Source organism: Mizuhopecten yessoensis, unplaced genomic scaffold (genome assembly GCF_002113885.1).
Source record: "Mizuhopecten yessoensis strain PY_sf001 unplaced genomic scaffold, ASM211388v2 scaffold10807, whole genome shotgun sequence".
Lineage (NCBI taxonomy): Eukaryota > Metazoa > Mollusca > Bivalvia > Pectinida > Pectinidae > Mizuhopecten > Mizuhopecten yessoensis.
This window is the reverse complement of record NW_018408731.1, coordinates 487,321-514,537: the sequence shown is the minus strand read 5'-3', so window position 1 is coordinate 514,537 and position 27,217 is coordinate 487,321. Positions and strand designations below refer to the sequence as shown.

General features: G+C 36.8%; 1 protein-coding gene across 1 annotated transcript; it reads left to right on the top strand.

The window, feature by feature from the left end:
* The first annotated feature begins 449 nt into the window (after positions 1-449).
* On the top strand, positions 450-24,173 carry LOC110462572. Its single transcript, XM_021516563.1, has 14 exons — positions 450-491; positions 1,418-1,462; positions 1,712-1,821; positions 3,321-3,856; positions 5,976-6,166; positions 6,522-6,769; positions 8,695-8,701; positions 12,144-12,303; positions 16,581-16,720; positions 19,279-19,323; positions 19,502-19,611; positions 21,069-21,604; positions 22,554-22,744; positions 23,140-24,173. Exons 2-14 carry the CDS (start codon positions 1,460-1,462, stop codon positions 23,383-23,385), a joined length of 2,523 nt encoding a protein of 840 aa, XP_021372238.1. The 5' UTR covers positions 450-491; positions 1,418-1,459; the 3' UTR covers positions 23,386-24,173.
* Positions 24,174-27,217: the final 3,044 nt, after the last annotated feature.

The following is a 27,217-nucleotide window of genomic DNA, read 5'->3' as shown; positions in this document are numbered from 1 at the left end:
CTATTTGACCTAGCTTCTGTTTGACCTAATTATTAGACATAATGACATACTTTGTTTTTATGGACGATTCTGTGGCCTACTTCCAGAGATACTGCGGAACAGACTGTTTGGTCGACTTAGCTTGTCACCTTCCTAAGGACATTACTGTTTTACCTATTTCCTTTTTTGCCTGCCTACAAAATGCTCTGGTAATATTGTAAAAAGATTTTTTTATACAGATTGACCTACCAACTTTTTGAAATTTACCGAACATCCATTTACTGATTAACTAATTTTCATACTATCTATATAGTTTATATGCTATGTTACTTATAGTAACCTTTTGTTTGACCCTTTTTTATATTTTTTCAGACACAGATGCTGCCACAAACTCGTCCGCACTATTTGACCACCTGTTCACTGATTACCAGAGCGCGGCTCGGCCTTACTGTAACAACAACAGCGCCACCACCGTACAAGTTGATATTGCTCTCCGACATGTTGTTGATTTGGTAGGTATTTATATTACAGGAATTATGTTTCTATTTTACCCTTACAACCCTATGCAATTTTGATAAGCTTACTAAGCAATGATCTGGAGGAGTCCATTCTGGTATAGAGTATTGCAAGGGTTATTTCATCACAAAGTAACTACCTAGCAGGTGGGTAATAGAACAGTATTCACTGACTGTTATAATTTTACTGAAGTGAATATAAGCATTACTCGTAAGGTTGAAAGATACTGAATGAGAATAACAGAACTTCGACTAGCAACATGACTAATTGAGACGGCGTACTGTTTCACTAAATGAAAAACGTGACGATTTCCCTTTCTTGATAGCATTATAACTACTTCCACCACACACGGTATTGGCATGATGCAATTGGTTTGATAATTACCGGTACACTTGGAATGTATCGTAAGAGGCGACCAATGTGGTGACTCTCTGTAGAGTTGGGGATTTGTTTTTTGACCTGTATTAGGGGACACAAAAGCGACCAAAATAAAATCTGCTGCACCCTTAGCATTATTTGAGATTTTTCTTTTTCTTTTTCTTTCTAGCTATCTTTTATTTCCAAGCGCCTTGCTTGGCAACACCTCATTCGTTTTGGCTTTAATGCTTAACGTTCTTCCTGGTGAGGAAGGCAATGTGTTCTCTCCTTAGGCCGGGACATACAAAGATCCTAAAACATGGTAGTTGCTATCCCTTGCATAACGTGTAGCGTTTTGGGGATTGGCAACAACCCGTTCACCCGTTGTCAGTAAAATGTGACCAGGCGGAATGCTGTGCTTGGTGCCTTTGTCATGGTATTTCAGTGAGATACCACTATTAAGTCTGCATCAGATCCGCGCTTTCACAAGGAGGCAAGTACACCACCATACCCTGTCTCCAGCAAACATACCCACATTTGTTGGCAATTCTTATTGTTATTACAGGATGAACCTACCCAGATTTTAACCCTGAATCTATGGATTAGAATGGTACGTATTAGTAAGTTATACAGTATAATATCTCGGAATACCTAATGTCAGATCCGGTGATTTCTTTCAAAGTCAACACTTTCGTGTAAGACTGTACTATACTGTTTCGAACACTCATCCCTAAGGGCTAACATGTATACCTCTACAAAGATTGACGTTACAACGGATAAAACTGCAAAGACTCATTTTCGTAGTTTATTTTTATCTGTACTTGTTTTCTGTAATGGTTTGATTTTTCCTGATTTGCAGTTTTGGACAGATTGTCAGTTGACCTGGGACCCGGCTGCATTTGGTGACCTTGGCAACATTGTTGTACCGTTTAAATACGTGTGGGTGCCCGATCTTACTCTGTATGATAGGTAAGTGTTAATGCCTGTGTGTGTCCCATGTAACCGTGTATGATGAGTATGATGAAATACATGTAGATGCCCGATCTTACTCTGTATGTTAGGTTAATTTTAATGCCTGTGTGTCCCATCTAACCCTGTTCTTACTCTATATAACAGGTCAGTTTTAATGCCTGTGTGTGTCCCATCTAACCGTGTATGATGGGTATGATTACATACGTGTAGATGCCTTATCTTACTCTATATGACAGGTAAGTTTTAATGCCTATGTGTCCCATCTAACCCTGTATGATGGGTATGATTAAATACGTGTAGATGCTCGATCTTACTCTATATGTCAGGTAGGTTTCAACATCTGTAGATGCCCCTTTCACCCAACATGATAGGTTAGTTTAAACAAGTGTGGGTGCCCGATCATAAGGAACTGATCTTACCTGTAGGATAGAACACAATAAAAACACATGAGTTCCCGACTATAACATGTATGTTAAATAACTTTAACACATGTAACTGCCGGATCATACCCTGGATGATAGATAAGTTTAAATACATGTTATTGGCCTGTATGATAATGGCATGTCGATACACGTGAAGGCTTCCAATCGTACCTGTATGAAAGGTAAGTTTAAAAACATGTGAGTGATCGATCCTTCCCTGTTTTATCGATATGATGAAATACTTGTAGATGCTCGACCATGCATACATTGATATGTTGAAATACGTATAGGTATCCTACCTGACCCTGTGTGATAAGAAAGTTGAAAACAGGTGGATGTAGCCCCGATCCTAGTCTGTATAACAGGTAAACACGTGTTGGAGCCATATGTTACCTGTTAGATAGGTACGTTTAAATATGGCAGGTAACTAAAAACACGTGTAGGTACCAGAGTTTACCCGTAAAATGTGTATGTTTAAACACGTGTAGGTACCCGATCTTACACTGTATGACAGGTAAGTTTAAACGCATGTACGTGACCAATCTGACCCTTTTTTGATAGGTAAGTTAAAAACAATTTGAGTGCCCGGTTCAATCCTGTATGACAGGTAATTTCTCTGAATGCGTGTGGTATTACGACATCAATATGACGTAGATGTACAAACGTAGGCGAGGGTGGATGCATTTTTATGCTAGCTCGTCAATGGTAGTTTACTTGTTAATTGGGATATGACAAACAGATGAGGTAGATCTTATATAATCTTTAGAATAACATCAATGACTGACATTACAAAGCAAATTGTTTTTTGCATTTAGTCAGTTCCTCTATTGGGTTGCATAGAAATGTGAAATAGCAACATTTCTCCTGATCTTTCATTATGCTAAATTGTTAACGCAAATTCAACAAAATACTAATTGTTTGTAAGATGTTGACATTTACAGGGAAAGTGCAATTTAAATGCCGATCGCAATTACAAGACCGCGGCCTTAACAATATTTTTAAAATTTGTAACGAAATATTTAGAATCCTTATTTGATGAAAAAATATAAAATGTATATATTTTTTCATGAACAGCACTGCCGATGACTTTCCGGGTTACGACGATTACAGAGTGAGCATATATTCAGATGGTTCCGTGTATTACAATTTCCCTACTATCATACAAAGTCGATGTCTTGTGAACGTGGAGAGATTCCCATACGATACCCAAACGTGTAGTATGGCGTTCGGATCCTGGATCTACCACGGCCTGGAGATGGACCTGGTATATAAGAACCCGTATGGAGATCTGTCATCGTCGGTTTTGAACGTCGAATGGAATATCTCGAAATTAACTGCTGAACGTCACGTGGTTTATTATGGTTGCTGCCCGGAACCGTACCCTGATGTTACTTACTACCTAACAATTGAACGCAAACCGTCTTTCTATATTGTAAATATCATAATTCCGACTTTCCTTATTACTGGAATGGCGATACTTGGTTTCTTCTTAGCTGTTGAATCAGGAGAAAAGGTTTCGCTACAAATTACGGTGATGCTTGCTCTAGCTGTATTCCAGTTACTGGTGGCAGACTCCCTACCCCCTTCTGCGGATACTACCCCACTTATTGGTAAGTATCCAGTTCACGTTTACAGACTCTCTACCACCTTCAGAAGAGGGTACAACTCTTATTGGTAAGTATCCAGTTACTGGTGGCAGACTCTCTACAACCTTCATCAGATGCTACTCCTCTTATTGGTAAGTATCCAGTTACTGGTGGTAGACTCTCTATCCCTTCAACAGACGGTACCCCTCTTAATTGTAAGTATCCAGTTACTGGTGTGAGATTATCTACCCCCTTCAGCAGACGCTACTCCTCTTATTGGTAAGTATCCAGTTACTGATGGCAGACTCTCTATCCCTTCAGCAGTCGCTACCCCTCTTAATGGTAATTATCCAGTTACTGGTGGCAGACTCTCTACCCCCTTCATCAGACGCTATCCCTCTTATTGGTAAGTATCCAGTTAATGGAAGCAGACTCTCTATCCCCTTCATCAGACGCTACCCCTCTTATTGGTAAGTATCCAGTTACTTGAAGCAGACTCTCTATCTCCTTCATCAGACGCTACCCCTCTTGTTGGTAAATATTCAGTTGCTGGTGGCAGATTCCCTACCCCATTCAGCACACGCTACCCCTCTTAATGGTAAGTATCCAGTTACTGGTGGCACACTCTCTACCACATTCATCAGCCGCAACACCTCTTATTGGTAAGTATCCAGTTACTGAAAGCAGACTATCTATCCCCTTCAGCAGACGCTTCCCCTCTTATTGGTAAGTATCCAGTTACTGGTGACTGACTCTCTACCCCCTTCATCAGACGCTATCCCTCTTAATGGTAAATATTCAGTTGCTGGTGGCAGACTATCTATCTTCTTCATCAGACGCTACCCTTCTAATTGGTAAGTATCCAGTTAATGGAAGCAGACTCTCTATCCCCTTCAGCAGACGCTAGCTCTCTTATTGGTAAGTATCCAGTTACTGGAAGCATCCTCTCTACCCCCTTCATCAGACGCTACCCCTCTTATTGATAAGTATCCCGTTACTGGTGGCAGACTCTCTACCCCCATCATCAGACGCTTTCCCTATTATTGGTAAGTATCCAGTTACTGGTGGCAGACTCTCTACCCCCTTCATCAGACGTTACCCCTTATAACGGTAAGTATACAGTTACTTGTGGGAGATTCCCAACCCCCTTCAGCAGACGCTTTCCCTCTTATTAGTAAGTATCCAGTTACTGGTGGCAGACTTTCTACCCCCTTCAGAAGACGCTACCCCTCTTATTGGTAAATATTCAGTTACTGATGGCAGCTTCCCTATCCCTTTCAGCAGACGCTATCCCTCTTAATGGTAAGTATCCAGTTACTGGAAGCAGATTCTCTACCCCCTTCATCAGACGCTACCCCTCTTATTGGTAAATATTCAGTTGCTGGTGGCAGATTCACTACCCCATTCAGCACACGCTACCCCTCTTATTGGTAAGTATCCAGTTACTGGTGACTGACTCTCTACCCCCTTCATCAGATGCTACTCCTCTTATTGGTAAGTATCCAGTAACTGGTGGCAGACTCTCTATCCCTTCAACAGATGGTACCCCTCTTAATGGTAAGTATCAAGTTACTGGTGAATGATTCTCTATCCCCTTCATTAGACATTACCCCTCTTAATGGTAAGTATCCAGTTACTAATGGGAGACTCTCTACCCCCTTCACCAGACGCTACCCCTCTTATTTGTAAGTATCCAGTTAATGGAAGCAGACTCTCTATCCCCTTCATCAGACGCTACCCCTCTTATTGGTAAGTATCCAGTTACTGGTAGCACACTATCTATCCCCTTCAGCAGACGCTTCCCCTCTTATTGGTAAGTAGCCAGTTACTGGTGACTGACTCTCTACCCCCTTCATCAGACGCTACCCCTCTTATTGGTAAGTATCCAGTTACTGGTGGTAGATTTCCTTCCACCTTCAGCAGACGATACACCTCTTTTTGGTAAGTTTCAATACCAAGAAACCCTGTGATTGTCATATTTGGTTCATTTTTTTGTGCCAAATCACATGATCAATACGCAATACACTTGTTGAGCCTCTCGGTTGTTTTATTACGGCTTTTTACTTCCATGTGATGTGTATTCCGTGTATTTGCTGGTGTTCGCAAATATTCGTCTTGTTTAATCTTTTATTTTCATTTGCAGCAATCTACTTCAATTTCTGTCTATTCCTCGTCGGATTTGCCTGTGTGATGGCGGTACTAGTTTTGTCTATCTACTATCAGCCAGCGGTTGTTATGCACCGTTGGGTCGTCAGGATATTTCTCGGTACCTTAGCTAAAGCTACCTGGGTATATGTGCCGGAGCTGGACGATCATGTAAAGGAATCGACTCGGGTAAATCAACTAAAATTATTGCACGACAAGAAAATATAACGATACATGAAAGAGAGATTGTTTTCATCAAACGCTTTGTCGTTGTTTTCATTTATGGTCATTATCTTACTATGTGATTTGTTGTCTGTAATCGGTACATATGGTCATGCAGTTTTCAAAATATACTTCAATGTACATTTTAGCGACCGAGCAATATCGATATCAAGAAAGAAACAAATTTAGGTAATGCGATAACTTGTGCAGTCTATATAAATAAAAAAAATCATATCGCTGGGGAACATTTAACAAAAAATTTCTACTTGTATTAATCATTGGAGATATTCTTCTATTCTAAATATTTTTTCCTACATTTCAGCCCGAAGCTTCTTCTTCCGAACACGTAGCAAATGAAAAGACAAGAAGATACCAGCTGGGGTCAGAAACAGCAAAAGTGGGCACAGAACAGGATGAGCCAACACCTAAAGTCCAATCTTACATAAACGTGACAGCAGAACACTGGAAGTCTCTTTCTAAGGTTGTCGACAGAATCACCTGCATTTTGTTTATCATCATGGGTTTATGTGGAACTGGCATTGTCTTTAGTAAATTTACAGAAGAAGAATAGTACCGATTTCACGAACAGTAGAAAGGTTATATATCACAGCCAGTACTTGTAAGTGTTTACGAGTGACGTTGCGCATAAACACTAATTGGTTGTGTTTGATTACGCGTTATTGATCTCTACATTTAGAGTTCAATATGTACTATCAACAAATGCAAATACAAAAGTAAAATATACAAAATATGCAAAAACCAAAAACAAAAACAGCAACAGAAACAAAACAGCATCTGCTTCGTAGGATAGAACTATGAGTGGTATTGCTTTGTAATATTTTCTGAAGAATGCTAAGTTATAAATATGTCAGAACAGTGTTTATTTGTTTTCCGAATAAAATTTCGAACAAGTCGACACGGAAAGGGGAAATACGACGTCATGTTACCAAAGAATTAAATGGAGCTAAAGTTTTAGAACTTGTTTTTTATTTGCATCCAAATGGTTCGGTGGCGCCGTGGATAGCGCACTTGTCTTTCACCAAGGCGGCCGGGACTCGATTCCCCGATCGGTTGTGAAAAGGTTTAGGGTCACCTGCCAAACCACATGGTTTTTTTTTCCGGGTACTGCAGTTTCCTCCCTGCGCGTTAACTACCGGACCAACAAGAGTGGTAAATATAAGTTTAAATAACTTGTTTCATAATTGTTATATTATATAATATCAAACGTCCGACATGAATGTGATAAAAGGTGTTCTTTGTTATATACGTTGTATTACTTACATTAGATAAAATACTAATGTAAAAACTGTGAATATGAAAATAATAATTTTGCTAAAGTAAGTTACAATGTAATATCATCTCATTTGTGAACGATGTTTTTGACATATCAGATGCTATACAGAAGGGGACTTTCGCCCAGTCAAACTTTAGCACATCACAAAGAAAATCAGTCCTTCACATATAATTACGACAAGTGATAAGATGTGTACTAATATTTCTTATCGTGATAAATTCACTTTCATTACGGAGGGCGAAAAAAGCAAACGTTAAACTGCTTCAAAAGTTCCCGTGTACAGTATTATTTCAGTACATTGTATATAACATATGCAAAAAAGAAAGACCAAAAACACAAACAAAAGAATAACTGAATAATGAAAGATTATCCTTCATGTGGAAGACACTGAAAAGAAAGAAATAAGACCATGTGTGTCAAAAGAGTAAGCGTTCCGTGTTATATTGAGGACGCTCACCATGTAAATGTAGGTGACAAGTAAGTCTACGTCCTTAAATTGTGAACAAAATCAATGAAGCCCAAGGTAATAAAATAAACATCGACATTTATATTACACACCAAAACAAGTTGCCCACTACGATCGTGATGATGACCATTGAAGGTATTTGATATCTAACACGGAAATCGGTATGTTAAGGAAAAACATTGAAAACCGGTTAGGATACATATAGTGCTTAAATTCATTCGGATTGATTTGTCAAGACAACAATAGACCTATTTTTTTTTTTTTAAATTTAAGGATGAGAGTCTCATTTATCTAATGATTATTATGTTGATAATGTACGCAAACCCGCTAGGACCATGTACTGTAGTGGCTACAGCCGACATGTTGATGCAGTGTGTCTTCTCATGTAAAATATGTTGACGTGTTTCTTCTTAATGTAATAAAGAGTCAATCACTGAAAAGCTTTACTCATCTATAATGTGTATACATGAACATAAAAATATCCCAAACAACTTTATTTATTTATTTATTTATTCTTTTATTTCCTAATTCAATGTTTAATCCTTAAAAGTTTAACACTCCAGTGTTTAACGGATAGACAGTTAGCAACTCACCGCACGGAAAATGGTGTGTGTTTGTTAAGTGTTATTTGTATTGGTGGTTCAAAACATTAACATCTATAGGATACACAACATGTGATTTGTCAGCCGTTTGACTGTGCTTGTCTAGATTGAAAATATGCTATATTACGACAAGTTGTCAGGTAATACTTTGCTAAGGACGAATGAAGAGCTGACATGGCGGAGGAATGAAGAGCTGACATGCCGGAGGAATGAAGAGCTGACATGCCGGAGGAATGAAGAACTGACATGCCGGAGGACATGCCGGAGGAATGAAGAGCTGACATGCCGGAGGAATGAAGAACTGACATGCCGGAGGACATGCCGGAGGAATGAAGAGCTGACATGCCGGAGGAATGAAGAATCGACATGCCGGAGGACATGCCGGAGGAATGAAGAGCTGACATGCCGGCGGATATGCCGGAGGAATGAAGAGCTGACATGAAGAAGGAATGAAGAGCTGACATGCCGGAGGAATAAAGAGCTGACATGCCGGAGGAATGAAGAGCTGACATGCCGGAGAAATGAAGAGCTGACATGTAGGAGGAATGAAGAGCTGACATGCCGGAGGAATAAAGAGCTGACATGCCGGAGGAATGAAGAGCTGACATGCTGGAGGAATGAAGAGCTGACATGCCGGAGGACATGGCGGACGAATGAAGAGCTGACATGCCGGAGGAATGAAGAGCTGACATGCCGGAAGAATGAAGAGCTGACATGCCGGAGGAACATACTCATGTTTTATCTGAAGTCGTGCGCGTGTTATAGCTATCATGCCTAGTTGAAGCATTATAGTCTGGTACGACAATGGAGAATCCCATCGGCTACAAACTGCTAAATCTTTTCTATGTCCTTACGATAAAAATGTATAGACATTTTCTTATTGCCATCTGGGTTCCATGTTGAGTCTGCATTACCGATGCTATTCGGTGTGACTGCTATTTATCTTCGAAATGTTCACAATTACATTCGTAAAGGCATGCAATCTAAACAATTGTTCATAATTTTTCTCAGACAAATTGACAAGATTGATCGGTTGTGATACTCTGTAACATTAGTTTTTTCAATTTTGAATTGAAAAAAATAACTCTATAGATGTAATTAACATCTGTTAGTTTACTGTCAATTATCACGCCTTACTTAACGTATTTGTTGTCGTCAATTCATACGGCGATCATGTCAGACCGTACCATACCTTCATTATCAAATCGAAATCAGCATTGTATTAGAAGCTTATCAAAAAGCAAATACCATGTTTATCAACGAAAACATTAACGTGAGCAACATAAGTGTTTATCGTTAGGAAAACACTTTAATCTGGTAGCACCATAAAAATAAATAGTCATTTCAATGTCTTATTGATTACAAAAACAACGAAATTAGTGCTTTCTTCTTTACGCAAAGCAAATAAACATCGCGTAGATATACCGACTTTGTGCAGAATCATTAATTATTATTTTAAAATTTTAATTTATGTATGCAGTGTTGTGCCTTGCTACAATAGCACAGAATTGCATCTATTTACATGTATATTATATATAACACGGGCACCTTTTCCGGATTATACTTTAGAGCTGTATTAGAATTAAAACTATTAACATCACTATTCATAAACCTACTTTGTGACTATATTATATAAATAAAAAAAATGTCATACATGAGTGCCTTAACCTATTGTTAATGGAAAAACCCAGAATGGTTCAAACAGTTTACTTCTATTACATACATAGATGTTTTCAAGTGTTGAAACTGTACATATAAAAGAGAAGATATAGTTATTGAAATGACTTATTAGAATTCTAGTTATATGATGATACAAGTTGTCATCAACACCAATCCTGAATGCCAACTGCTCAGAAAGTAGAAAAAAGAAATTAGAGATATAATTGGAAAGCTTAAATAACAGAGGAATACAATAATAAGGAAGTAAAACGTAGGCATGTTAAGTCCGCTTGTCAACTTTATCCTATATTACAGCGTACATAGAAAAGATTTATACATATAGGATATTGTAAACAGAAATTGCCATTAGATATTCAATCAGGAATAGTATTGCTTTTATATTTAGATCATACAATTTTAAACATAGATACAGGTGTATTAGTATAGGTACACATATATCTACACACACAAAGACACATAGATACCTGTTAAAGTTACATCACACCAGGTTAACATAGATACAGGTGTATTAGTATAGCTACACATATATCTACACACATAAAAACATAGATACATGTACCTGTTATAGTTACATCACACCAGGTAAACATAGATACAGGTGTATTAGTATAGGTACACATACATCTACACACACAAAGACAAATAGATACATGTACCTGTTATAGTTACATCACACCAGGTTAACATAGATACAGGTGTATTAGTATAGGTACACATACATCTACACACACAAAGACACATATATACCTGTTATAGTTACATCACCCCAGGTCAACATAGATACAGGTGTATTGGTATAGGTACACATATATCTACACACACAAAGACACATAGACACCTGTTATAGTTACATTACACCAGGTAAACAGATACATGTGTATTAGAATAGATACACATATATCTACACACACATAGACACATAATATCCTGTTATAGTTACATCACACCAGGTACACATAAATACAGGTGTACCTTATACCCTTATAGTCGCCGTTTGTAATGATAACATTATAGAAAATAGCGGTACAGCTGTATGCGTTTACTGTAGCATCCTAGCCGCTTACTTCTCCATTAAATCCGTTATAAAATACCGCAGACACTTATGCAAAGAAAATCTATAAGAGTATTCCAACCGAACTTTCCGAAAACCTATTGAGGGCCATACAGTAACTCTTACCAATTCTGTCGGTGTTTTTGTCCCACGATCACGGGGGTCAGTACAGCATCCAAAGGCCTTCCTCTAATCTGTCATATCTTTGGGAGAGTTACGGACACTGCGGAGGGAGTTGGCATACTGGGTTGTTTTAATTTTTTGACTTACACATGACTCATAGAGGACCTACCCCTGGACAGCAAAATCACGACAAGAAATTATCTCAGAATCTGATGTCGCACTAACTTTTTTAAAGGTTTAAGTAGGTTTACCGTGGTACCATGGTAGTGCGTCTTCACAAAACCTATACTTACTATATCATTGAATTATTTTCGTTTATAAACAGGTGATACACACTTGGAAACAAGACGTAAATTTATTGAACTGCTGTATCGCAAAGCCTATCTGGTTGTACACTATTGTAAAAAAATCATGTTAACGTATCGCTCGGTGTAGACATTTCTGATCGTCAGGGCTGTTGTTGGTGTATGTTATGTAGTTTCCGATAAAATTGTCATGACGAGACATGTGAGTAGGTGTTACCAATGTTGATACTTCAGATAAATGATAGGACAATAGGAATGCCCTACCACATACAGTACTTAATTCTGTTTAAAGTTCTTCTTAAATGAGTTGAAGACACGCTTACAAGTAGTACTTCATTTTACCTGTTGGTAAAACATATATTTTTGCCCGTAGATACAATATCGTTCACGGATGTTCTCACATTGAAAAAGGCACCTGTATAGCCAAGGTGGTGGCTGGTCAGGCTGATGATAAGGAGAATTATTCGAGAGACTGACACCTTTGTTCTAAACATGAGGAGAGTTGATATTAAATCAAACAGAAAAGGAATTATCACAGCACGTGCGATCACGGTGCTGTTTTTTATACTCTTACAAACCCGAGGTATGTATACTCCAATATTACATTTAACTGTAAATGTCCAATTATATCTTAGACATATCCGGAAAGGTGGAAAGGGGAATTTTAATGAAAATATCCGGGGAAGTGAAAAAAAATCATACCGTGAATATTTTAAAATATTAAAAAAAATATTATCTTGGAAAGATAAAAAATAAAAACATCCGGGGAGTTTAAATGAAAATTGTTTTACCCCCTTGTATATTACATGAAAATATACAAGGGGGTTAAAAACAAATTATTCGGAGATATTACTTTAAAATGTTAAGTTAAAGAATATCCAGGAGGGCTTGAGGAGGTTAAAAAAGTCCGGGGAAGTAAAAAATATTATATCCGGGGTTAAAACAAATCAATTGAAAAAAAGATATATATAGAATATAAACTTATTTATTTACAACCTATACTAATCACTTTTGTAGTCACGGATGTTTATGGGGGTTGTAACTGTAGAAGGAAACCGGAGTACCCAGAGAAAACCCACGTGGTCGAGCAGGTGACTCCATACCTTTTCATGTAATCCCTGATGTAAAGGATAGGGAAGTTAAGGGAAATAATTTTAATGTTTAATTTTATTTGAACTATTATGATCTTTAGACTTATACATGTAACAGAAACAGTATCACAACATTCTAAAAACATTCCAGTTAAATTTCTGACGTATTGAAAGGATAACGTTACTGAGATAACACGACAATTTCCCTCCTTAAATCACTTCACTCCTGTTTGTTGGAGCTATTGTGTATATCCTGATTGAGCTGTTATATTGATATTTTTATTCTATTCCAACGGAGCTACTTAGATTCATTTCGTAGTAACAATGTATACCGAGAATATGACGCCATGTTGTATTGATATAAGTACTTATGTTTCGAGAGCTATGTTACAATAACATTGTTTCTATTGTTGTGTTGTCTACTAAATGTATGAAGAGAGACCCTCCATTATAACTGTCACTTCTTTTGTGTATATTCGTATATGTAGTGGCAATAAAGCTGATGGTAAATAAAGGATATAAGTTATTTAGAGATTACACAACGAGTGGTTGTTGAATATGGTATTTAATTCACTCGGGTTAGTTAATTTTCAAAAGTTACAAAATACACGAGCTTTAGCGAGTGTCTTTCTGTAACTTTTGAAAAATAACTAACGAGAGTGAAATAAATACCATACTCAACAACCACGAGTAGTGTGACCTGTTTCTACCACAATCTCATGATCAGTCGGAAATAACATACACGGCTGGCGTAGTGATATGACCCATATGTAAAAGTCACTCATTAATATTCAAAAATGACTTTTTTTTAACAAATTTAATAATTGTCAAAATTAATGTTTCGGCAACAACTTCATGAAAAAATATAATAGATGAACGACTTTAAATATTGAGAGTAGCAGTATTGCATTAATTTATATAAATCAACCACGGACTATATGCGCGTAAGCATATCGTACGAAGTCTGCCTCCCGCCAAGTGATGAAGACGAACTTATCGCTGTCAATGTTCAAAACCATAGTCCTACGTTTCTTGGTGACTATTCTATGGTTGACGTTTATTGTGAAAGTTCAGTCATATTCAGGCCGTCCAAATAGCGGGACGTTGGGAAAACGAAATATTTTCCGACACTGTGACAGATTTTGTTTTGGTTTCACGACCTGGACACGTCACGGTGTGACGTCGAAACGATATCGAGCGTCTGTAGCAATTTTGCCTAAAAATAGCGATCAAATCTTTAAGTATCACCTTCTTTTAATATTGCCTTAATAACCCCATTTTCCGCATAACCTCACAAAGTCACCAACATTTGTCGGATGTTGACAGCAGACGACGTAAACAAAACAGCATGTGGCAAAAAGCTCGTGAAAACGTCGTCCCGGCCAAAGTTCATCTTCTCGACCAATCAAAACTCTTGAAGGTCATATACCACGTGTGGTGTATCCACTTTTTGGATATGTACTTGAAACATACCTTCCATAACTGTCCTATTTTATTGACAAAAACTGTTTTAATTAGAATTACCAACACTCCAAACTGAACGCATAATGAAAAAAGTAACTGAAAATAGATTGGTTATCCAAACATTAAACAAACAAAATAAATCGTGATAATGCTGGATTCCATATTATATACACCTAATTATAAAGTATCCTACAGAGCGCATTACACCTGTACAAAGAAGCTAGTGGAATTTTGTTTCAACATCATGTGCATGTACGATATACGGTTCCGTTACTTACTAATGTTTCCATAATTAGCAACCGCATTAAACAAAAATAAAAGCTGTTTAATCGACTTTTTTGTAACCAATGCAATTTTATTCAGTTCTGCTGTCAGATGCATGTGTTATCCTACATCTACTGAGGCATAACGACCTGGTACGTATACTTGAAGACCGTTTACCTTTTACAAGTATTTCACTTTAAGTGTATTTAAAAAAAAAAGTTTCTAATATAAAAAAGCAATATCAGACCATTTTGATCTCTTAATACATTAATTGTTGAAAAAATGCTTTTTAAGATACGCACACAACTTTTTTATAAAGTGGCTATAAATGATATGCCGTGTTTTATTTATTTGGTATTGGTTTGTTTTTAATAGCAATATATCCCAATCCCTTTTTTAGTATCCTATTGAGATTTTTCAATTTGTACAACCATAATCACAAGACCATCTACATACGATTTTCCAGGATGTATTTTATTGGGTTTCTAACTATATCAGAATGTCATTGAAAGGAGTAAAATACACATGAAATGATGACATATGTTTCAAAGAATTAAAAACCTGTTTCCTTTGACAAAAATGATAATTTTAAGAAGAAAGACAACATTGGCGGCATTTTCATGAATATTTCACGGCTTAAATTCAAATTAAATTCCTTAGCCCGGGGAACAAAATCAATAAAGTATATTCTCACACTTTGTAACGTTATCTATACATGTCATTTGGCAATCTCTCCTTTAAATATAGGTTAATCGTTTGGTGTGTATAATAACTTGAAGTATATAGCAGAAACAACTTTAAGTACATTAAAAAAAAATCCATGTCACAACAAGATCATCGCCATTGTCCCATACAGCTTTTAATATAAGACTAGATTGAGATGGATTACTCTGACTAGGTATTGTTGTAGTGAAGGCAAACACAGCATTGACATCTTTAAAACATTGTAGTCTGGGAAATCTCTCACGTCTCTGGTATGACAGTTTCTTAAAACTGTCGGCGTTAGTTTTTGAATTTGTAAATAGATTGTTATTTTGTTTTATAATTGATACCTGTAGTTCGGCTATAAACTTCACAATTGTCTCATTTCTTATTTTTTATATGATATTACAGTATATATATATATATATTAAGAACTATTCTGATATTGGTTGTTATACCATATACAATCTATAACACAAGGAAAGTATACTAGATTTTTATTGCAAAAACTGGAATACCCGCTGCCAGTATCATGTGACCGGATGCACAACTATGCTGGCTGCCTTCGATATGATGTATCAGTGAGGTAGCACTTTAAAGTCGACATCAGATCCGCTCGCAAAGTGACAAATATATCAACCTACCGCCTCAGCTTACTTTCATACATTACATACACTGAGTCACGTCTTTTAATGACTTTAGCTGTTAATAAGACCCGTTAAAACCAGAGCGCTCGTATATGATGTATATGTATTGTGAAAATATAGACAAAATCCCATGGAAAGTTAACGCAAACTGTCATGACAGAAAGGTTGAAGCTTAAAGTTTAGTTTATATAATATTATTATTTTACATTAACAAAACTGTTACTTAACAGTAAAATAGGTAAACTCAATATCAACAAAAACAAAATCGTCTACAATCTAGTGTACCTTAAGTACGGTTGACGTGTAGATTCTACAACTTACACTCCTTATTTGACCTAAGTTCTGTTTGACCTAATTATTAAACATAATTAAATACTTTGTTTTTATGGACGATTCTGTGGCCTATTTCCAGAGATACCACATAACATAATTGACTTTTGGCCGACTTTTATTGCTACCTTCCTTTCAGCCGATTTCATTGTACTACCGACAAAAAAAAACAGCAAAGAAATTACTGTTTTACCAATTTTCGTTTTTGCCTGCCTACAAATTACTCTGGTAATATTGTAAAACGATTTTTTTATACAGATTGACCTACCAACTTTTTGAAATTTACCTCATAATAGATATATAGTTTATATGCTTTGTTACTTAAAATAACCTGTTGTTTGACCCGTTTTTAAACTTTTCAGACACAGATGCTACTACAAACTCGTCCGCACTATTTGACCACCTGTTCACTGATTACCAGAGTGCGGCTCGGCCTTACTGTAACAACAACAGCGCCACCAACGTACGAATTGATATTGCTCTCCGACAAGTTGTTGATTTGGTAAGTATTTATATTACATGATTATGCTTCTGTTAAACCCTTTCAACCCTATGTAATTTTGATAAGCTCTACTATGCATTGATCTGGAGGAGTCCATTCTGGTATAGAGTATTGCAAGGGTAATTTTATCACCAAGTAACTATCAAACAGGTGGGTGATAGAACAGTATTCACTGACTGTTATAATTTTACTGAAGTGAATATAAACATTACTGGTAAGGTTGAAAGATACTGAATGAGAATAACAGAACTTTCACTAGCAACATGACTAACAGAGACCGCGTACAGTTTCACTAAGTGATAAATGTGACGATTTCGGTTTTCTTATGTGAACTTTCCATTTCTTGATAGCATTATAACTACTTCCACAACATTCGGTATTGGCATGTCGCAGTTGGATTGATTATTACCGATACACTTATAATATCTACCCCTGCAGCCCCACCTCCCTGAATGTATCGTTAGAGGCGACTAATGTGGGGACTCCTTGCAGAAATGGGGATTTGTTTTTGTGACCTCTATTAGGGGACACAAAAACGACCAATATAAATCTGCTGCACCAATAGGATTATTTGGGACCTTTTTTTCTCTTTCTTTTTATTTCTAGCTATCATTTATTTCCAAGCGCCTTGCTTTGCAACACCTCACTTTTGGCTTTAATGCTAAACGTTCTTCCGGGTGAGGAAGGCAATGGGTTCTGCCTCCAGGCCGGGACATACAAAAGTCCTAAAACATGGTAGTTGCTATCCCTTGCATAACGTGTAGCGTATTTGAGATTGGCAACGACTGGTTCACCCGTTGTCAGTAAAATGTGACCGGGCGGTATGCTGTGCTTGGTATTTCAGTGAGATAACACTATTACGTATGCATGAGATCGGCGCTTTCACGAGGAGGCAAGTACACCCCCATACCCTGTCTCTGACACACATACCCACATGCACGCTTACACAACACACATGGAGGCACGTCCTTAAATGATCTTAGCTGTTAATAGGGCGTTAAACAATATAAAACCAAACCAAACTTAGAATATCACAATGTTCGTCATAGATGTCCGATACTTACAGACAAACTAATACATAAAATTCGTCATAGATGTCCGATACGTACAGACAAACTAACACATATAATTCGTCATAGATATCTGATACTTACAGACAAACTAATACATATAACTCGTCATAGATATCCGATAGTTACAGACAAACTAACACATATAATTCGTCATAGATGTCCGATACTAACAGACAAACTAACACATATAATTCGTCATCGATATCTGATACTTACAGACAAACTAATACATATAATTCGACATAGATGTCCGATACTTACAGACAAACTAATACATATAACTCGTAATAGATATCCGATAGTTACAGACAAACTAACACTTATAATTCGTCATAGATGTCCGATACTTACAGCCAAACTAACACATATAATTCGTCATAGATGTCAGATACTTACAGACAAACTAAAAAAAATAATTCGTCATAGATGTCCTATACTTACAGACAACCTAATACATATAATTCGTCATAGATGTCCGATACTAACAGACAAACTAATACATATAATTCGTCATAGAAGTCCGATACTTACAGACAAACTAACACATAAAATTAGTCATAGATGTCCCATACTTACAGATAAACTAACACATATAATTCGTCAGAGATGTCCGATACTTACAGACAAACTAACACAAATAATTCGTCATAGATGTCCGATACTTACAGACAAACTAACACATAAAATTCGTCATAGATGTCCCATACTTACAGATAAACTAACACATATAATTCGTCATAGATGTCCGATACTTACAGACAAACTAACACAAATAATTCGTCATAGATGTCCGATACTTACAGACGAACTAACACATAAAATTCGTCATAGATGTCCCATACTTACAGATAAACTAACACATATAATTCGTCATAGATGTCCGATACTTACAAACTAATACATACAATTCGTCATAGATGTCCGATACTTACAGACAAACTTCACATATAATTCGTCATAGATATCCGATACTTACAGACAAACTAACACATATAATTCGTCATAGATGTCCGATACTTACAGACAAACTAATACATATAATGCGAGTGATGCTGGTTGATGAAGACTTCATGAAGTTGTATTGTCGCCGTTACCTTTTGCTTAGAAAATAACATTTATTCGCTTCTGTTTTATAAATATTGACATTCATATGACTGTACGATACTAGCTTGGCTTGTTCTTTCGTCATCGCTACATAGTTAGTTACTTCGTCTTATGAACTTTTCTTTGTGGTGATTTGAACTCGATTAACATGGCGGCCATCGTCGATAAATAGAAGAGTATTGCCCTTCTGGAACACCTGGTCTAATTTTCTTGTACTTTACAAAGATAAAATTTAAATATCTTCTTTGTTCATATTCTTCCGGAGTTGCAACGTTTCCGAGTCCGAATTATGGCTTTGTTTACATTTTGGTATTTAGTTTTTCATGTAACAATTCAATAAATAATCGAAAAATGTGTTGACAATTCTTATTATTATTACAGGATGAACCTTCTCAGGTTTTAACCCTGAATCTTTGGATTAGAATGGTACGTATAAGTAAGTTATACAGTATTATATCTCGGAATACCTAATGTCAGATCAGGTGATTTCATTTAAAGACACCACTTTCGTGTAAGACTGTACGATAATGTTTCAAACACATTTCGTAGTTTATTAGTAACTGTACTAGTTTTCTGTAATTGTTTGAATTTTCCTGATGTGCAGTTTTGGACAGATTGTCAACTGACCTGGGACCCGGCTGCATTTGGTGACCTTGGCAACATTGTTGTACCCTTTAAATACATGTGGGTGCCCGATCTTACTCTGTATGATAGGTAAGTTAATACACGTGTGAGTTTCCAATCGTGCCCTGTATGATAGGTAGGTTTTAACGTCTGTGTGTGTCCCATGTGACCATGTATGATGGGTATGATTAAATACGTGTGGGTGCCCGATCTTACTCTGTATGATAGGTAAATTTGAATGCCTGTGTGTGTCCCATCTAACCATGTATGACGGGTATGATTAAATACGTGTAGATGCCTTATCTTACTCTATATGACAGGTAAGTTTTAACGCCTGTATGTGTCCCTTGTGACCATGTATGATGGGTATGATTAAATACATGTAGATGCCTTATCTTACTCTATATGACAGGTAAGTTTTAACGCCTGTATGTGTCCCTTGTGACCATGAATGATGGGTATGATTAAATACGTGTAGATGCCCGATCTTACTCTATATGATAGGAACGTTTTAACGCCTGTGTATGTCCCATCTAACCCTGTATGATGGGTATGATTAAATACGTGTAGATGCTCGATCTTACTCTATATGACAGGTAAGTTTCAACACCTGTAGATGCCCCTATTACCCTACATGATCGGCTAGTTTTAACAAGTGTAGTGCCCGATCATAAGGAAAGTTTAAATACATGTAAGTGCCTGATCTTACCTGTATGATAGAACACTTTATAAACACATGAGTGCCCGATAACTTTAAAGCATGTAACTGCCGGATCATACCCTGGATGATAGATAAGTTTAAATACATGTTATTGGCCAATCTGACCTGTATGATCATGGCATGTCGAAACACGTGTAGGTTCCGATCTTACCTGTATGAAAGGTAAGTTTTAAAACATGTGAGTGGCCGATCCTTCCCTGTTTTATCGATATGATGAAATACTTGTAGATGCTCGACCATACATGCATTGATATGTTGAAATACGTGCAGGTATCCTAACTACCCCTGTATGATAAGTAATTTTAACGCAGGTAAAGGTAGCCCCGATCCTAGCCTGTATGACCTGTATGACATGTTGGCGCCAGCTCTTTACCTGTTAGATAGGTACGTTTAAATTGACCTAGACCTACAAACGTAGGCGATGGTGGATGTAATTGTATGTAAGCTCGTCAATGTTAGTTTACTTGTTAATTGGGATGTGACAAACAGATGATATCGATCTTATATAATCTTTAGAATTACATCAATGACTGCCATTACACAGCAAATTGTTTTTTGCTTCAAAGTCAGTTCCTCTCTTGGGTGGAATAGAAACATGTAATAAGAACATTTCTCTTGACCTTTCATTATGCTAGATTGTTAACGCAAAATCAACAAAATCTTAATTGTTTGTAAGATGTTGACATTTACAAGGAAAGTGCAATCTAAATGTCAATGGCAATTACAAGTCCGCGGTCTAAACAATATTTTAAAAACTTGTAACTAAATATTTAGAACTCTTTATTTGAGGAAAAAATCTAAAATGTATATATTTTTTCATGAACAGCACTGCCGATGTTTTTCCGGGCTACGACGGTTACAGAGTGAATATATATTCAGATGGTTCCGTGTATTACAATTTCCCTACTATCATACAAAGTCGATGTCTTGTGAACGTGGAGAGATTCCCATACGATACCCAAACGTGTAGTATGGCGTTCGGATCCTGGTCTTACCACGGCCTGGAGATGGACCTGGTATATAAGAACCCGTATGGAGATCTGTCAACGTCAGTTTTGAACGTCGAATGGAATATCTTGAAATTTACTGCTGAACGTCACGTGGTTTATTATGGTTGCTGCCCGGAACCGTACCCTGATGTTACTTACTACCTAAAAATTGAACGCAAACCTTCCTTCTATATTGTAAATATCATAATTCCGACTTTCCTTATTACTGGAATGGCGATACTTGGTTTCTTCTTAGCTGTTGAATCAGGAGAAAAGGTTTCGCTACAAATTACGGTGATGCTTGCTCTAGCTGTATTCCAGTTACTGGTGGCAGACTCCCTACCCCCTTCATCAGATGCTACCCCTCTTATTTGTAAGTATCCAGTTTACGATGGCAGACTCTCTACCACCTTCATCAGAAGCTACCCCTCTTATTGATAAGTATCCAGTTACTGGTGGCAGAATCTCTACCACCTTCATCAGACGCTACCCCTCTTATTTGTAAATATCCAGCTACTGGTGGCAGACTCTACCCCCTTCACAGACGCTATCCCTTTTATTGGTAAGTATCCAGTTACTGCTGAAAGACTCTCTACCACCTTCAGCAGACGCTACCCTCTTATTGGTAAGTATCCAGTCACTGGTGTCAGACTCTCTATACCCTTCAGGTGACGCTTTCCCTATTATTGGTAAGTATCCAGTTACTAGTGGCAGATTCCCTACCCCCTTCAGCAGACTATATCCCTTTTATTGGTAAGTATCCAGTTACTGGTGTCAGACTCTCTACCCCCTTCAGCAGACGCTATCCCTTTTATTGGTAAGTATCCAGTTACTGGTGTCAGACTCTCTACCCCCTTCAGCAGACGTTACCCCTCCTATTGGTAAGTATCCAGCTACTGTTGGCAGACTCTCTACCCCCTTCATCAGACGCTACCCCTCTAATTGGTTAGTTTCTAGTTACTGGTTGCAGACTCTCTATCCCCTTCAGCAGACGCTACCCCTCTTATTGGTAAGTATTCAGCTACTGATGGCTGACTTTCTACCCCCTTCAGCAGACGCTACCCCTCCTATTGGTAAGTATCCAGTTACTGGTGACAGACTCTCTACCCCCTTCAGCAGACGCTAACCCTCTTATTGATTAGTTTTCATACCAAGAAACCATGTGATTGTCATATTTGGTTCTTTTTGGTGCCAAATCACATGATCAATATGCAATATACTGGCTGAGTCTCTCGGTTGCTTTATAACGGCTATTTACTTCCATGTTTTATGTATTCCGTGTATTTGCTGGTGTTATGCAAATATTCGTTTTTCATTTGCAGCAATCTACTTCAATTTCTGTCTATTCCTCGTCGGATTTGCCTGTGTGATGGCGGTACTAGTTTTGTCTATCTACTATCAGCCAGCGGTTGTTATGCACCGTTGGGTCGTCAGGATATTTCTCGGTACCTTAGCTAAAGCTACCTGGGTATATGTGCCGGAGCTAAACGATCATGTAAAGGAACCGACTCGGGTAAATCAACTAGAATTATTGCACGACAAGAAAATATAACAACACATAAAAGAGAGATTGTTTTCATCAAACGCTTTGTCGTTGTTTCCACTTATGGTCATTATCTTACTATGTGATTTGTTTTCTGTAATCGGTACATATGATCATGCAGTTTTATAGGACTTGTGGTTCAAATTATACTTCAATGTACATTTTAGCGATCGAGCAATATCGATATCAAGAAAGAAACAAATTTAGGTAATGCAATAACTTGTGCAGGCTATGCAAATAAAATAATCATATCGCCGGGAAAATATAACAAAAAGATTCTACTTGTATTAATCATTGGAGATGTTCTTCTATTATAAACAAATTGCTTGATACTGATGTTTTAAATCCAATTCCCTACTTTTCAGCCTGAATCTTCTTCTTCCGAGCACATAGCATATGGAAAGACAAGAAGAATACAGGTGGGGTCAGAAACAGCGAAAGTGGGCACAGAACAGGATGAGCCAACACCTAAAGTCCAACCGTACATAAACGTGACAGCAGGGCACTGGAAGTCTCTTTCAAAAGTTGTGGACAGAATTACCTGCATTTTGTTTATTATCATGGGTTTATGTGGAACTGGCATTGTCTTTAGTAAATTCACAGAAGAATAATATTACCGGTTTCACGAACAGTAGAAAGGTTATATATCACAGCCAGTACAATAATATGTAAGTGTTTACGAGTGACGTTGCGTATAAACACTAATTGGTTGTGTTAGATTACGCGTTATTGATCTCTACATTTATAGTTCAATATGTACTATCAACAAATGCAAACACAAAAGAAAAATATACTAATTTTGCAACAACAAAAACAAAAAAAGCAACAAAAACAGCATCTGCTTCGTAGGATAGAACTACGAGTGGTATTGCTTTGTAATATTTTCTGAAGAATGCTAAGTTATAAATATGTCAGAACAATGTTTATTAGTTTTCCGAAAAAAATGGCGAACAAGTCGACACGGAGAGAGGAAATACGACGTCATGTTACCAAAGAATTAAATGGAGCTAAAGTTTTAGAACTTGTTTTTTATTTGCATCCAAATGGTCGGGTGGCGCAATGGAACGCACACTTGCCTTTTACCAAGTAGGCCGGGGTTTGATTCCCTGATCGGAAGTGAAGAAAAAGGTTAAGGGTCACCTGCCAAACCACATGGGTTTTATCCGGATACCCCGGTTTCCGCCCACATTAAGAACCCCCGCGCGCAAACATCCGGGCCAACAAGAGTGGTTAATATAAGTTGAAAGAACTTGTTTCATAATTGTTGTAAAACAAATAAATTCTATATTATATAATATTGTACTATGCTCATGCGTTTGTATGTACGTGGGTATGTATGTATATATGTGCGAACATCCGTTTGTGCGTGCATGTGGAAATGTGTATGTGCGTATGCATGTAAACTATGTATGTGTGTGGGTGCATATATATGTGCGTGCGTGCATATGCATGTATGTATGCATGCATGTATGTGCAATATGTGTACGAGCGTATGAATGTATGTATGTTTGACGTGGCTACGTGCAGGCATACATGCATATGTACGTAGGCATGCATGCATGGATGTATGTATGCATGCATGCGTTTATGTATGCATGCATGCGTTTATGTATGCATGCATGCGTGTAAGTATGTATGTATTTGTGCCAACGTGCGGACATACATTCCTATGTGCGTGGGTATGCATTCATGCGTACGTGTATGTATGTATGTATGCATGCATGTATGCATGTATATATGTATTCATATATGTTATGTATGTATGTTATATATGTATGTTATATATGTATGATAAGTATGAGTGCATACATGCAGGCATGTTTGTGGTTATGTACACATGTAACTGGACTACTATGTATTACGATAAAATGTATATGTTTTTGTCTATGAAAAGAAAAAATATTATACGTCCGACGTGAATTTGATAAAAGGTGTTCTCTGTTATATACGTTGTATTACTTACATTAGATAAAATACTAATGTTATTACTATGAATATGAAAATAATAATTATGCTAAACTAAGTTACAATGTAATATCATGTCATTTGTGAACTATGTGTTTGACATATCAGATGCTATACAGCAGAGGACATTCGCTCAGTCAAACTTTAGTTCTTTACATATAATTACGACAATTGATAAGTTGTGTACTAATATTTCTTATCCTGATAAATTCACTTCCATTACGGAGGGCGAAAAGATCCCGTATACAGTATTATTCCAGTACATTGTATATAACATTTGTAAAAAAAAAGACCAAATGTCTAATATTTCCTTTCATGTATAAACACAAACAAACAAATAACTGAATAATGTAAGATTATCCTTAACGTGGAAGACACTGAAAAAGAACAAAGAAAAAAATAAGACCATGTGTGTCAGAAGAGTAAGCGTTCCCTGTTATATTGAGGATACTCACCATCTAAATGTAGATGACATTCAAGTAGTTCTACGTCCTCAAATTGAGAACCAAATCAATGAAGCCCTAAGGTAATAATAAAATAAACATCGAAATTTATATTACACAAAGCCCAATAAGATCGTGACGATGACCATAAATCTTCCTCAACCTGCAGTTATTTGATATTTAACACGGAAATCGGTATGTTAAGGAAAAACATTGAAAACCGGTTAGGATACATATAGTGCCTAAATTCATTCGGATTGATTTGTCAAGACAACAATAGACCTAATTTGGTTTTTTTAAATTTAAGGATGAGAGTCTCATTTATTTAATGATAATGTACGATAACCCGCTAGGACCATGTACTGTAGTGGCTACAGCCGACATGTTGATGCAGTGTGTCTTCTCATGTAAAATATGTTGATGTGTTTCTTCTTAATGTAATAAAGAGGCAATCACTGAAAAGATTTACTCATCTATACTGTGTAAACATGAACATAAAAATAACCCAAACAGCTTTATTTATTCATTAATTTATTCTTTTGTTTTCCTTATTCAATGTTTAATCCTTAAAATGTTAACACTCCAATGTTTAACGGATAGACAGTTAGCAACTCACCCTACGGAAAATGGTGTGTGTTTGTTAAGTATTATTTTTATTAGTGGTTCAAAACTTACATTTACACCTACCTATAAGATACACAACATTTGATTTGTCAGCCTTTTGACTGTGCTTGTCTAGATTGAAAATATGCTATATTACCACAAGTTGTCAGGGAATACATGTACTTTGCTAAGGACGAATGAAGAGCTGACATGCCGGAGGAACATACTCATGTTTTATCTGAAGTCATGCACGTGTTATAATTATCATACCTGGTCGAAGCATTCTAGACTGGTACGACAATGGAGAATCCCATCAGCTACAAACTGCAAAACATTTTTATGTATATTCTTATTGCCATCTGGGTTCCATGTTGAGTCTGCATTACCGATGCTATTCGGTGTGACTGCTATTTATCTTCGAAATGTTCACAATTACATTCGTAAAGGCATGCAATCTAAACAATTGTTCACCATTTTTCTCAGACAAATTGACAAGATTGATCGGTTGTGATACTCTGTAACATTAGTTTTTTAATTTGGAATTGAAAAAAATAACTCTATGGATGTAATTGACATCTGTTAGTTTACTGTCAATTATCACGCCTTACTTAACGTATTTGTTGTCGTCAATTCATACGGCGATCATGTCAGACCGTACCATACCTTCATTATCAAATCGAAATCAGCATTGTATTAGAAGCTTATCAAAAAGCCTTGTTTATCAACGAAAACATTAACGTGAGCAACATAAGTGTTTATCGTTAAGAAAACACTTTAATTTGGTAGCACCATAGAAATAAAGAGTCATTTCAATGTCTTATTGATTACAAAAACAACGAAATTAATGCTTTCACCTTACACAAAGATAATAAACATCGCGTAGATGTACCGACTTTTTGCAGAATCATTAATTATTATTTTAAAATTTTAATTTATGTATGCAGTGTTGTGCCTTGCTACAATAGCACAGAATTGTATCCATGTACATGTATATTATATATCACACGGGCACCTTTTCCGGATTATACTTTAGAGCTGTATTAGAATTAAAACTATTAACATCACTATTCATAAACCTACTTTGTGACTATACTATATAAAAAAAATATGAAATAATGTAATACAGGAGTGCCCTAACCTATTGTTAATAGAACAAAACCCAGAATGATTAAAACAGTTTACTTCTATTACATACATAGATGTTTTCAAGAGTTGAAACTGCGCATATAAAAGATAAAATATAGTTAATGAAATGACTTATTAGAATTCGAGTTGGATGATTTAACAAGTTGTCATCAACATCAATCCTGTAGACATGCCAACTGCTCAGGAAGTAGAAATTGAAATTAAAGATATAATTTGAAAACTTAAATAACAGAGGAATACAATAATTAGGAAGTAAAACGTAAGCATGTAAATTCCGTTTGTCAAC